The sequence below is a fragment of the Strigops habroptila genome (assembly GCF_004027225.2).
Source record: "Strigops habroptila isolate Jane chromosome 13 unlocalized genomic scaffold, bStrHab1.2.pri S16, whole genome shotgun sequence".
In the NCBI taxonomy this organism is placed as follows: Eukaryota; Metazoa; Chordata; class Aves; order Psittaciformes; family Psittacidae; genus Strigops; species Strigops habroptila.
Window position 1 is genome coordinate 114,068 of NW_022651054.1, and position 13,291 is coordinate 127,358.

At 62.4% G+C, this 13,291-nt stretch overlaps 2 protein-coding genes across 4 annotated transcripts in view; both read right to left on the reverse strand.

The window, feature by feature from the left end:
• The window catches only part of LOC115603123 (septin-4-like), a 19,918-nt gene extending 15,959 nt beyond the window's left edge, over positions 1–3,959 (reverse strand). Inside the window, exons 1-2 of one of the 2 annotated variants that reach the window (XM_030474787.1) lie at positions 3,870–3,959; positions 1,592–1,665 (exon numbers count right to left, since the gene is read on the reverse strand). In XM_030474787.1, the coding sequence (XP_030330647.1) occupies positions 1,592–1,594 (3 nt within the window). In that variant the 5' untranslated portion in view covers positions 1,595–1,665; positions 3,870–3,959. Of the gene's footprint in view, positions 1–1,591; positions 1,666–1,858; positions 1,938–3,869 lie in introns of those variants that run through there. The other variant, XM_030474783.1, reaches the window with a different exon arrangement.
• Positions 3,839–12,860, reverse strand: LIMK1 (LIM domain kinase 1). Of its 2 annotated transcripts, none has more exons than XM_030474774.1 (16): positions 12,619–12,860; positions 10,646–10,742; positions 8,924–9,062; positions 8,466–8,575; positions 8,191–8,382; positions 7,196–7,301; positions 6,936–7,120; positions 6,668–6,851; positions 6,463–6,549; positions 6,099–6,230; positions 5,929–5,988; positions 5,780–5,845; positions 5,526–5,682; positions 5,354–5,409; positions 5,083–5,240; positions 3,839–4,980 (listed from the first exon to the last, which is right to left on the reverse strand). In XM_030474774.1, the coding sequence occupies exons 1-16, from the start codon at positions 12,674–12,676 to the stop codon at positions 4,827–4,829; spliced, it is 1,941 nt and encodes a 646-aa protein (XP_030330634.1). In that variant the 5' UTR covers positions 12,677–12,860; the 3' UTR covers positions 3,839–4,826. The 2 variants fall into 2 exon arrangements, with proteins under 2 accessions (XP_030330634.1, XP_030330633.1); XM_030474773.1 differs by having other exon boundaries at positions 10,125–10,742; positions 12,619–12,832.
• Positions 12,861–13,291: the final 431 nt, after the last annotated feature.

A 13,291-nucleotide genomic window follows, 5' to 3' on the forward strand; every position in this document is an offset into this window, starting at 1 on the left:
GAATGCAAGGGGCTGCATTTCCTTGGCCAGTGGATGACACGAGGAGAGCAATGGTGATGCTGAGGGAGGCTGGTGCTGCTTGAGAGGTCCTGAGGTCCCCGAGTCACCCCAGTCTCCCCCACCCCAGCTGGCAGCAACATTAGCAGGTCCCAGCACAGCATGGCCAGGCCGGGAAGCCACCACTATCCACTACCAGGGACCAGAGCTCTATAATTACCATGGGGGGCTGAGTTATTTTGGGAAGCTGCTATGCTGCTGCCAAAGCTGTTATTCCTCCAAACCAAAACAAGATGGAAAGAGCCCAGCCCAGGATGCTGCATCCGGGTGGGGGGAGGTTAACCCCCTTGCCTCCTTGCTGCCTGCACCGGGGGGGCTGCCTGAACCCCCTGCCTGCAGCCAGCATCAGCCCGGCATCAAGATGGGTGCTTGTGGCTTTGCTTGCACCAGGGGGGCTTCAAAGGGGAGGTTCAATAGGGGAAGATTTGGGGTTGTAGAGGCCACAGGGTGTCTGCCGGACATGGGATGGGGCTGGGGGTCAGCACTGTCCTCAGCTGCTGGCAGGTTCAGAGGCCACATGTTTGGATTCTGTTCTTCATCACTATGAGAACTGCTTATTTTTAGCTATTTCAGTTGCAATGGGTCCAGTTTTGGATCCTTCCCAGCGCAGCGCCTGCGCCGAGGAATGCCAGCCAGAGGGGAGCACCTCACTGCTGCTCCACATACATGTCCCAGGGAGAAAGCCCTGAAGGGTCCATCCCAAAAGCCACCACAAAGGACACGCAGAGGTGGCAGCCAGGCAGGGAGGATGCACTTCCCAGTCTCTGAAGCAGCCAAATAGCCTCCAAGCTGGAGATTAACTCAAGTTTTCACAGAGAGGATGAGCCACATCCTGCACGCTTGCAGGATCTGCTCCACCCCTCTTGGGCATGGCATCAAGGTGGGCTGAGGGGCTGTTCTCAAGATACACCCCAAAAACCTGGGCTTTAACTCCTGCCTTTTATCTTCTTTCTCTTGATCAGAGCCTCACAGGCTGCCTGTGCCAGGGTCAGTCCCTGTGCTTGACCCCTGCAGGGCAGCAAATAGCCCCCAAACTCATGTGCTGGAGTCTCTCAAATCCTAAATCCACTCACTGGGGTCTCCTAGCACCCTCAAAACCAAGTGCCAGGGTTTCCCCATCCTTGTGCTGGCTCTCTGCAGGCAGCTCTGGTCCCTGGTCAGGATAGGGGGGGGTCTGGGGACTGTGAGGGGCCACAGTCCTCTGGCTGGTGCCAGCCCCTAAGAGGTGGGGTGAGCTCCATGGGATGGTGTCACACCAGTGGGGACAAAGTCACAGCCATCCAAACCCACAAGCCCAGGTGGTCCCACCCCAAGCCTGCACAGGCCCCCTGTCTGTGTCCACCGACCCACCCTGGCTAAGCCGTCCCACACCTCATCACACGCACCAGCCCCGCCCCAAACCACTTACAAAGGATTCACCAGCCCATGCTGCCCATCCTCAGTGCCAGGCCTGGGGACCTGGTGGCACTGGGGAATTAGAAGCATCCCAGTGTCCCCCTGAGCTCCCACCACACAGCCCCAGCCCATTGCTTACCATCTTGTCTGGAGCCACTCTGGGAAGAGGTTGCACTGCAGCCGGTGGAGGAGAGCAGCAGAAGAAAGAATTATCTGAAGAAAGAAGTTTTGCCATCAGCAGCTGGGGTTTCTCAGGGACCTCGTTAAGCCCTGGCTCTTCCCCATCAGGTCCCTGCACACAGGTAGCTGCTGTCCCCCAGGGAGGGTCCCCGCAGCACCGGTGCCCACTCTGCCAAGATGCGGGGAGAAGCCACACTCTTCTTCCTGCCCAGTGCCCCAGATTTACCCATGCAGACGAAGATAAACTCAGAGGCCGATGGCTCATCCTCATCATTGTGGTCACAGTGAGATTTCTTGGTCTGGGCCTTGTGCATGAGGATGGAGCAGGGAGAGGCTCTGCCGAGCAGCACTGGCTCAGCCATGTCTTTGGCAAAGCCACCAGTGCCGCTGGCCCCCACCTTGGTGGCACTTTGCTGCCCCACCAGCCGGGAGGTGGGACGTGGGGACTCCCAGCTCCCTGCCTGCAGCAAGGGCCTCCATCCCGAGCCAGGCTCGAGCTTGGTCAGAGCTTTGCCAGGAATATCCCTCAGGACCCCTTCAGGTGGGGATGGTGTGGGACACCGGGAGGCACATGGGTTGAGGACACAGCTGTCAGCATCCCGTGGCTCGGTCTGGGTGACCTCGTCCCACCTCGAAGGTGACAACCAATGGGGACAGCTGGGTGCCGAGAGCGGGGGGGCTGAGCCCCTGGCACCAGTGTCAGGCTGGGCTGGAGGGTGCGGTGGGGGTGAGGGGCTCTGCCAGCCTGCCATCGGCTGCCCGGAGGAACACTGGTGGGGCAGGCGCAGCAGGTGCCGGTAGCGGAAGTCGTGTTTGGGCACCCCTTCCTTGGGGGGCTTTGGTTGGGTGCAGGGCCACCAGGGCTGTGTGGGGGCTACCTCCCTGCCTGGTGAGGGGCAGCTCCCAGCCGGTGGCTCAGCATCGGGGACATAGCTAGCCACAGGAGTGATGGAGCGGCCACCGCTTGGGTCCTGCTGTGGTTGGCTGCCGGCTCTCGCCTGGCTCTTCCCCTGCCTGTCACCACAGGGCTTCTGCAGGGTCACCAGCAAGTGGCCCGATGACATGGGCTGCACCATGCACACCCTACTCTGCAGCTCCATCCAGCTGAGCACGGGGCTGCAGAGGGGCTGGGGGTCCTGTGGGGCTGGGGGGCTCCCACTGTGGGGATGGGCGTCCCCTGGAGTCCTGCTGTCCTGTGGTGGCAGGGCACTGGGGTCCATGGTGTTCCTGGGGTGACGGCCACAGGTGGACTCCCGCTGCCGTGGTGTTCTGGAGAGCAACAATGTCCAGACCCAGTGTGGCACAGTGTCACCAAGGGTGCACTGGCAGCATTGTGATGCTGGCAGGGTGTTTGCCCCTGTCCCTTCGCCAGGGTAACATGGAACAGGCAAGGGGGCCACCCTGGGGTGGGAATGGAGCCACTGTCACCTCCCCAAACAACCTCCCCCTTTCCTGGTGCCTCCTGCGCTGAGGCTGAGCATCCCCAGAGCAATAAACCAGGAGTTCCCTGGATCCTGGAACCCCCTCAGGCTGCACTGTCTCCTCCCTTCCTCTCTTAGCTGCAGCATCCCCAGGGACATCCTCAGGGACAACCCCCAGTCCCTTCCATGTCACCCCCTCCATGAGCTCCTTGGGGTCCAAGTTTTTTCTACCTGAAGCTCAATCCCCTCCCTTACCATCCCCCTCCCCCACCCCGAGGATGGAGATCCCCCACCCTGGGGACCGTAATTTGGTTTAGGAAGGCAAGAAGGATGGGACAACATGGGCCAGCCATGGGCCACCACCGTGTGGGGCACAGGCCACCTCGCTCTTCCCTGGGGCTTGTTTTACATCGATCGCAAAGCTGCTCCACAGTTATGCAGCTCCATAACCTGCCAGTTGCCACCACAGGCTCTGCCATTGCGTGGGGTGACAGTGAGCACGGCCGCCTGAGGCCCAGGGATGGAATATAGCGCTTTGGGGTCTGGGGGGCCTGGCCACGTGGGGATGGCATCAGCCCCAGGGCTTTTGAGGTGACCCACAATGGGGTAAGAACAGCATGAAGGGGGACAACAGTGCTGCCAGCATGGGGGTGACCAAGCTGGGGGATGACACCAAGCACAGTACCACTGCACCACCTCGAGCAGAGGGACCATCCCCTCCTGCCTCAGTTTCCCTGAGAGCTCCCAGCCCCCCGTGGGAGGCGAGCGATTCCCAAGCAGGCTGAGCAGTGAGCGGGGAAGGATTTATTGACTCACGGCTCAGGGTACATCACAGTTCGAGCTCCCTTCCCGCCTCTGGAGAGCACGTCGCCTTGGACTTCCCGGGCAAAAGTGCACGGAGAGGCTTCACAGTTTCATCCCTTTGGGAAAGCAGAACCGAGGCAGTGACAAATGGCAAACGCTACGTCGTATGAAAAAATAATACAAACTCTTCTCTTTAAATATCTTACAGAAAAATGAACCTGAATAAAGAGCATGAAAAGCACTGCATGGCGCAACCCCCTCCCCAACCACCCCAGGTCAAGGGCATCGAGATGAACCACATCCCTGCATCCCTCTGGACCACTTGGTGCTGTCCCCAGGGATGCGCAGTCATGGATTAGCAGGGGCACCAGGGACGTGAGGGCAGTGGGGACCAGATGGGCAGCCCCCATCCCCCATGGGTCCCTTGCTTGGCCAGGGGTGCTGGCAGTCCCCCAAGCCTGGGGCGCCAGCAAGAGCAGCGTTAGAGGCACTGGCTGAGGACAAGGGCATTGCTACAAGCCTGGGGGGCCAGGGGGCATGTACCCCCACCAAAGGAACCCTTTGGGGGTCCCCTTCTGTGTTGCAGTGCAAGTTCACGGAAAGCCAAGGCACCACCATGAGGCCATGGCTCTGTACGGGGCAGCCCGCAGGGCATGTGCAGAGCCGGCAGCTGCGCAGCCCCGTGGGGCAAAGGCGAAGTGAGCCAGAGGGACACGGGAATGGCCCGCACAGTGCGGCCAGGCTTGTCCAGGGGTATCAGCTACAGCGTGCGGGGGCCATGCAGCCCCGGGGAGAGCCAGCTCCCAGGGACAGTGTGGACAGTGGCAGGCAGCCTGTGCAGAGGAGATGGGCTTGGGGGGCTCATCCGGGAAGCCCCAGGGATCCAGCCCCAGGGGTGGTGGCAGCCAGAGGAGATGCTGGCAGCGGGCACAGCTCCTTGTCCTGTGGTTCCAGAGGGGATGCAGGGGTCTATCGAGGGGGTGCAGGCAGCCCGCCCTCGCCCCGCCGGTGTGTCTCCCTAAAGGTTCGGTCCAGCTGCTCCAGCTGGGAGCTCAACGGAAGGTGGATCTCCAGATGCATGCGGAGGGTTTCCAGCCACTGCTCCAGCTTGCTGAAAGATGGCCTGAGCAAGAAGAAGGGACACGTCGCAGCTCTGCTATCCCTGTCTGTTCCCTACCCTCCACTAGTCCCAGGGGTCCCCCAGGGGCAGTCCCCAAGCACTCACCGCTTCTCGGGGTCCAGGTCGCAGCAGCAGACGGCAATGGGGAAGAAACTGGGGGGGCAAGCAGGGGGGCAATAGCGGTCCAGGAAGCCCCTGACATTGAGGCCGAAGTCAGTGGTGCGGGGCAGGTAGTCGGGGTCAGCACTCACCCGGCCAATGATCTGGGGAAGAGGAGCGGGCTCAGCCCCAAGGGGGGACCCCAACCCGAAGAAGGGACCCCAAACATAATAAGGCTCCCAAACCAAGGGATGAACTCAACGCCAGGGGTACTTGCCTCACACAGGACAATGCCAAAAGAGAAGATGTCCACTTTCTCATCGTAGCTCCTCCCTGTTGGGGAGATGGGTCAGGCCATGCTGCATGTCCTGTCCCTGCCCCACCAAATGTCCCCTGCTTGGGGACAGAGCCCTGGCTGGCCATATGTCCGCTCATGTTGCCATCCTCACCGTTGATCATCTCTGGGGCCATCCAGTATGGGTTCCCCACTACTGTGTACCGCTTCTTACGGTCCGGTTTCTTCAGGTTCTTGAGATGCTCGGGCTGGTTCTTCTCATCCACCATCAGCCGTGCCAGCCCAAAATCAGCCACCACCACACTCTTGTTCTGGGTGGATGGAAAGGGGTGAGGCACAGAGAGAGCCACACAGGGGGCCGAGACCCCCACCTGGGCCTGGGGATGACACCGCTGAGGTGAGACTCACCTCCCGCACAAGGCAGTTGTGAGAGTTGAGGTCACGGTGGATGATGTTCATGGAGTGGAGGTAGGCCTGTGGAAAGGATGGGCTGAGAGTGGGGCGCATCCCCACCCTGTGTTCCCCCACCCACCCACCCATCCCTTGGTGGCACCTACCATGCCAGCGGCGATGTCCTTGGCAAAGCTGACGCGCTGGCTCCAGGGGTAGTGGCTGTCCTGGAGGCAGAAGGGGGGATTTGCCAGAGAAGAGGAGAAATGAGAGGGGTCCCCAAGCCCTGCTGGGGCTGTGGGGTGGTGGGGGGCTGACCTGCCCCCCCAGTGCTCACCATGCTCTTAATGAGGCCTCTCAAGGTGCCCCCCTTGATGTACTCTGTGATAAAGTTGAGCCTCTTCTCCTTGTACAGCACCCCGATGAACTTGAGGACATTGGGGTGCTCCAAGCAGCGCATCACCTTCACCTGCAGGACCACCCCAATCCTGTGACACCCTGAGACACTCAGAACCCACCCAGACCTGCTGCTCACATGTTCTCCATTGAATAGGCAGGCCTGCCTGCATCCCATTGTGCATGGCTACCCCTGCTTCAGGTGGGGTGTCCAGCATCCTGTGTCAGGGTGGGTGAGAACATGGGACAGCCTCATCCCCCGTGTCCCCCTCAAACTAGGGGGATCAAAGAAAGGGAACACTCACCTCCTTGAGGAAGGTCCTTTGCGTCTCCTCATCGAAGCGGATCAGCTCCTTCATGACCATCACTTCGCCCGTCTCCCGATGAGTCACCTGAAGGGAGCACAGGGGCTGAGCCAGCGGGGACACCCTGGAGGAGACAATACCACCCCTCCACCCCTGGGGAGCCAATACCCTCATGCTCGTGACACTTGTGGCCATCCAGCCCCACCTTGATGGCCTGGCCGAAGCAGCCCTTGCCCAGCACCTCGCCATGGATCAGGTCAGAAGGGCGGAAGATGCGATGGGTGCGGGAGACAACGCGCAGTGACTCAGAGCGACCAATGTCCTTGTGCTGGGATGCTGGTGAACACACTGAGCCGGAGCCTGGAGACTTGTCCGTGCTGCAGCTCCTCCTGCAGGATGGATGGACAGACGGTCAGAGGGTCAACCTCAAGGACAGACCCCAACAGGACAGGCAGGCAAGCTGGTGGCCTTACGTGACAGTCCGCTGGCGCATGGCATCAGGCTCCCCACAGGGTGGGGGGACCAGGGAGCACAGGGGGCTGCATGGCGCAGGCAGGGGGCTGCAGGCAAGCCCCGGCTCATGGGCAAGAGGCTCGTGGGGGTCGTGCTCGATGGTCAGCTGGAGCAAGCGGCTGGTCTCCTGGATCAGCAGGTCGATCTGGGGGCACAGAATGATGGTGGCGGTGGTTTGGCACTGAGGAGGGGGGCTGGTTCGTGGCTGGGGAGAGCGTACCTCATCCAGGGGGACATGGCCGATGGGAGTGCCGTTGATCTCCAGGATGCGGTCACCCACGTGGATGGAGTTCTTCATGTCAGGGCTGATACAGTCTGGATCCACCCTGCAGGGCGAACAGGCAGCAGCGGTCAGCCTCCAACACTGTCATGGGTGGGGATGTGCTCAGACACAGCCCATAAGCCACCCCCAGCCAATGGGGACAGGCTGCCACATCCTCTGCAAGTCACCTCTGCGAGATGTGAACACTTCGGGCAGTGTTCGAGGCCAGGCTGGACGGGGCTTGGAGCAACCTGCTCTAGTGGAAGGTGTCCCTGCTTGTGGCAGGGGGTTGGAACTGGATGAGCTTTAAGGTCCCTTCCAACCCAAACCAGTCTGATTTTATGATTCACTGCTGTCACAGTACCCACGAGCCACCCCTGCTAGACAGAGACACACAGGCACGCTGCCCACAAACCACCCTTGCTTGATGGGGTCATGCTGTCACAGTACCCATGTGTCACCCCTCTGGGATTGGGACACAGAGTCACAGCACCCACAAGTCACCCCTGCAAGACGGGTAGTAGTAGATGAGGCCATTAGTGACATGGTTTAGTGGTGGCCTTGGCACTGCTGGCTAACGGTTGGGCTTGATGATCCTAAAGGTCTTTTCCAACCTGGTTGATTCTGTGGGGACTCGCTGGCATGATGCCCATGAGCCACTCCTCCAGGAGCACCTCCAAGCCATCCCAAGCATACAGGGATGTGCCACCCCACTACCCACAGTCACCCTGGTAGATGGGGCAATGCTGGCACATCACCCCCAAGCCACCCTGATGGCCAGGGACACGCCAGCACAGTCCCCACAAACCAAGCCCAGCAGCTTGGACACACCAGCCCCATCCCTGACCCTCCCACCCCAAAAGATCTCTGCAGGGTGGATCCCATCAGCAGAAGGGGCACAGGATACCCCCAGCCCTGGGAAGGGGACAGTGGCAGAGGGGACACAGACGCACTCTCGGACGCGAACAGTGCGGGGGTGCTCAGTGCCGCAGCCCTGGTCGATGGAGATGGAGAATCCACGTTTGCCGTCAGAGCAGGCAGGGATGGAGACGAGTGTGACGGTGTGTGGGATGTGGGAAGCCGGTGAATCCGGCAGGATCTGCTCGATGACTGGTGTCACCACCATCTGGTAATAGCAGTGACCACTGTGGGGCCAAGAGGAGGCCAGTGGGTGGGGGGTGCCAGGGAACGTGTGTCCCCCAAGCCACCCTCCCAGGCTGAGACATACCAGTAGAGCTTGGAGCGCTCCACCAGCGCATAGGTGTCCCCGTCACCGATGAACGTGTGGCAGTTAAGGCAGCTGAAGCACTCGGGGTGGTACTTTTGCTCCCCAGCCACCTGTGAGCAGACACCATCAGCCCCAGGATTCCAGGTATCTGGGGCACCCAGTGTGGGTGATGGGGCTCGGATAGTGCCAGGAGCATTCATGGCTGCACCCGTGCCAAGGGAACAGCAGGCTGAGCCGTGGAGTGGTGGGGAGAGCTGTGCCACCAGGCTGGGGATGGCTACAAGGACATCTCCCCACCACTGTGAGCTTTCCACCCTGCATCCCCCAGCCCCAACATGGTGGCACACTCCCCAGGGTCCCCCTAAACCTGCACCCCTTCCCCACCTCACCCCTTCCCGGAGTTGAGCCGTGGGTCAGGGCTCTGTGTCTGTCCCCCCCATGTCCCCACTGATGCTCACCATGACAAGCCCCTTGGTGATCTGCTCAGAGCAGCCGTGGCAGAGCTCCCCGAAGCGTACCCAGTAATCCTTCTTGCAGTACAGGCGCCCATCCTTCTCATAGTACTGGAGGGACAGGGAGGCCCTGCACTCACAGCACCTGTGGCAAGGGACTCCCTCGTCACTATGTCCCCCTTGTCACCATATCCCCATCATCACCCCAGGGAGAAGCCAGTGTCCCCCTGCCCACTGGCCCCACAGCTCCCTGGACAAGCTGTTTCTCCCACTTCTTTCCCTGCTGCAGGGCCACCAAATCCATGTGTCACTGTCAGTGCAGGCTGGCAGTGCGGGGACACGGGGGTGAACAGGACAGAGGACATGGGGCAGGGACATGTGTGGGGAAGGAGATCCCAGCCCTGCAACAGCGTGCCAGCCTGGTCATGGACACGCAGAGGGATGTGCCACCCTGGTCACAGAGAGAGAGACATGCCAGCCTTGCGGGTGCACCACTCTGGGTGCTACAAGCAGGGTGGAGGGGGATGCACCTACAGTGAGGATGCAGAAGCTGCTCCAGGGCCGTGATTTGAGGGTGCAGGGGGAGTGCACGGGGCTGTGCAATGGGAGGGTGCATCCAGGGGTGCAGAGAGGGCTGTGAGTTTTGGGGGTGCACAAGCAGGTGCAGGAGTGCTGTGCTGCATTGGAGGGTGCAGGGGGGTGCTCAAGGGACTAGCGGGGCTGGGGGGTGCACGGGGACTGCCGCAGCCGGGGGCGGACACCGCGCGCAGGTGGAATTTCCCCACCCCATGACGTCACCACAAGAGGCCTCCCCCGGGCCAGGGTCGGAGGATGGGGGCAATGGGGGAGAGGGGAGGCTGCTTCGCCCCGCCCTCTTAACCCCCGCGCTACCGAGTGCCCTGATGGGGCAGCCACATCCCCCCTCTGCGACAAGTGACACGGGGCTAGGGCCCACGCTGCCTTCCACGGGGTGGGGGGCACAGGAGGAGGAGGCGGAGGAGGAGGAGGAAAGGAGAGGAGAAAGGTTTTTGCACCAGTGAGCCCTGTGCTGCTGGAAGCTGGTCTCCCATGGGGCAGCCAGGGAGTTGTGGGGGCTGGATACAGCTGTGACCCCACAGCAATTTCACTGCACTGACAGCCCACAGAGGGGGGACCCAAGCATCCCCACAGGGCAATGGGGGTGCAGCATCCAGCCCAACCCACTCACTTGGCTCCGGCGCTCAGGACATGGCTCTTCCTCAGCACTGCCACCAGCATCCTCCATGGGACGTGATGGGGGGACCACCCCCGTGCCCTGCTGTGCTCGACACCCCCACCCCCACTGGAACCCCTGCAAGGTCCCAGCCACCCCTTGCACCCCCCAACCCTAGGACCTTCCTCCTTGTCCTTGGAGCTCCCACAGCTCAAGCTGCCAGGAGTGAAAGAGGAAACAGGGAAGGAGGGAGGGAGGGAGGGAGGGGGCCGAGTGACATCAGCCCCACGCGCCCTGTAATCAGTCATTCGGCAGGAAGGGACAGCAGCGGGGTGCAGGCAGCGGGGCCCTCTGCCAGGCTTGGCATCCCCCAGCCAGGCCTGCCTGCACCCTGCAGCTGCGCTCCTGCCAGCATCCGGGTGTGTGTGACAGCCTCCTGTGTGTGGGTGACAGGGCAGGAGTTGGATCTGCTGTCCCTGTCCCCGGCAGCATCCCGGCGTTCCTGCTGCTGTCCTGGCTGCACCGCGTGCTCCTACCGGAAGCAGTCGGCATGCCAATCCGCGTTCAGCGCCTGCAGGTACTGCCCATCATAGATGCCCTGCCTGCAGCTCGCACACACCGGCAGGTCGGTCCCTGCATGGAGGGGGGGACACAAGGGGGACAGGGCTGTCACCCTGCCAGCTACCCGCAGGCACATCCCCCAGGCTTGTCCTTCTGTCCTTGTTGCTCCATTCAGGGTGATGAATTTCACCCCCCTGGCTCCCACCCATCGATCTCGTAACAGGGACAAGGTTGTGGTGATGATGTCCCCGGAGCCGGGACAGGGCAGAGGCTCAGTGCCAGCCAGGTCCCGCTGCGCCAGGCCACCCCTGTACCCTGGGGACACTGCCCTAACCGTGGGTGCCCATAGGATGGGGGGACACAGAGAGGTTGAGGGGCAGGGGGTAGCATTGGGGATCTAGGGGTGCACCACAGAGGTGCTGAAGGGGAGGCAAGGGCTCAGCCATCATGGGACAGGCACGTCAGGGGGTGCAGGGGTGACGGGGGGCCAGAGACAGCAGAACAGACGTTTGGGGTGCACTGAGACACAGGGGATGGAAGGAGGGGTGCCTAGTGCTTGTGGCTGGGCATGCAGGAGGGGTGCGATGGGAGCACATGCTGAGGTGCAGGATGGGTGCAGGAGGGATGACAGGGTGCAGGAAGGGGGCAGAGGGTGCAGGGGGGATTCAGGATGGGTATGGGGGGAGATGAAGACTGGCAGAATAGAAGGGATGTAAAGGAGGGATCCAGTGGGACATAAAGTGCATGGGGCAACACACAGGGGTGCAAGATGGGTGCTGGGGGATGCAGGGTGCATTGGGGGGGATACAGAGGGGTGCAGAATGGGTGCTGGGGGATGCAGAGTGTGTGTGGGGGGACAACAGAGGGGTTCAGGATGGGTGCTGAGGTGACAAAGAGGGATGCAGCATGGATGGCGTATAGGAGCAGTGCAGAGACACCAAGGGGTGCAGGATGGGTGTTGAGGGGGTCTGCAGGATGGAAAGAGGTGAGAGATGGGGGGGGCTGCAGAGATCCTGGGGGTGCGAGGAGGGATGAGGAGTACTAGGGTGCAGCGTGGATGGGAGGCACAGTCGGGATGTGGGGGTGCAGGGAAGAAGACAAGAGGCATAGGGGGGTGAAGATACTGGGGTGCAGGGAGGAAGGTGCAGGGTGTTTGTGGGCTGCAGAGAGGGATGCAGGCTGAAGGGGATGTGGGGCTGCAGGATTTGGGGATGCAGAGGGGGTGCAGGCTGGATGGGATGCAGTAGGGGGATGTTGGGGTACAAGGAGGGATGCAGGCTGGATGGGGGTGTGGGCAGGGATGCAGGAGGGGTACAGGCTAAAGAAGGCGTGCAGAAGGAGATCTGGGGGTACATGGGGGATGAAGGCTGAACAGAGGTGCAGGGGGAGATTTGAGGGTGCAGGGGGGGATGCAGGTTGACCAAGGAGTGCAGGGAGGGATGCAGGGGTATACAGGCTGAATATGGGGTGCAGGAGGAGATTTGAGGATGCAGGCTGAATAGGGAGTGCAGGGGGGATGCAGGGGGCAATGCGGGCTGGATGAGGGGTGGAGGGGGGATTTGGGGGTGCAGGGTGGATGCAGGCTGGATGGGTAGTGCAGGGGAGAGATGCAGGCTGAACAGGGGGTGCAGGGGAGATGTAGGGGTGCAAGACAGATACAGGCTAGAAAAGGGGTGCAGGGGGGATGGCAGGGGGCAACGTGAGCTGGATGGGGGGTGCAGGGGGTGATCTGCGGGTGCAGGGGGGACGCTGGCTGGCTGAAGTTTGTGGAGGGGTGTGGGGGGGATGCAAGCTGGATGGGGAGTGCAAAGAAGGGTGCAGGGGATGTAGTCTGGGTGGTGGGTGCAGGGGGGTGCGGGGGCCGCAGGCTAGCCAGGGGTGGGTCGCAGGGCCCCAGCGGCGGCGGAAGCGCTGAGTCAGGCGGGGGGGGGGCGCGGGGGTCACGCACCTTCGTCCTCTCCCATAGGCTCGTCCCTCCAGGTGCAGCACAGCAGCATCAACCTCATGCAGCCGCGCTGCCCGGCGCCGCGCCAGGCCCTGCCCTCGCCCTCACCCTGGCCCGACCCAGCGACGGCCCGGCCCCGGTCCGGTCCCGGCCCGCCCCGCCCCGGCCCGGCCCGGCCGCGACCCCTGCCCCGGCCCTACCGCTGCCGCTGCGGCTCCGGCGGGCGGGTACGGCCGGGCGGGACCACGGCGCCGGCGCGGCCGCGGGAGGGGCGTGGTCAGGAGCGTGGAGGGGGCGTAGCGGGCCAGGAAGGGGCGAGCCCAGAGCGGCGGGTCGGCGAGCAGCGCGCGCTGCTGGGGGGTTCTGTCCTCTCCCCGCCGTCACGGCGGGCACCGCAGGGTGTCGCTATCCTCGCCCGGCTGTCGCCGTGCCGCAGGGCACAGGCCTGGGACCCCCGCTGCCACTGTGGGGCAGGGCGAGGACGTCCCCATCCTCCCTGGGGATGTCACCATGGGGAGGGCACGGGTGTCCCACTTATCTCAAGGGCTGTCACCATGGCATAGCACAAGGGATATATCCCTCGTCCCCTGGGCTGTCACCAAGGGCGGGGCATGGATATCCCCCTTGGTTCTCAGGCTGTCAGCATGGGACGGGGCATGCACATCTCCCTGCATCC

Coding starts and splice junctions, on each gene's coding strand:
- LIMK1 (XM_030474773.1), bottom strand. CDS start 10,417: ATGACTGATTACAGGGCGCGTGGGGCTGATGTCACTCGGCCCCCTCCC. Junction 6,231..6,462: donor AAAGGACCTTCCTCAAGGAG/GTGAGTGTTCCC, acceptor GTGGTCCTGCAG/GTGAAGGTGATGCGCTGCTT. Junction 5,241..5,353: donor TTGGCATTGTCCTGTGTGAG/GCAAGTACCCCT, acceptor CCTCTTCCCCAG/ATCATTGGCCGGGTGAGTGC.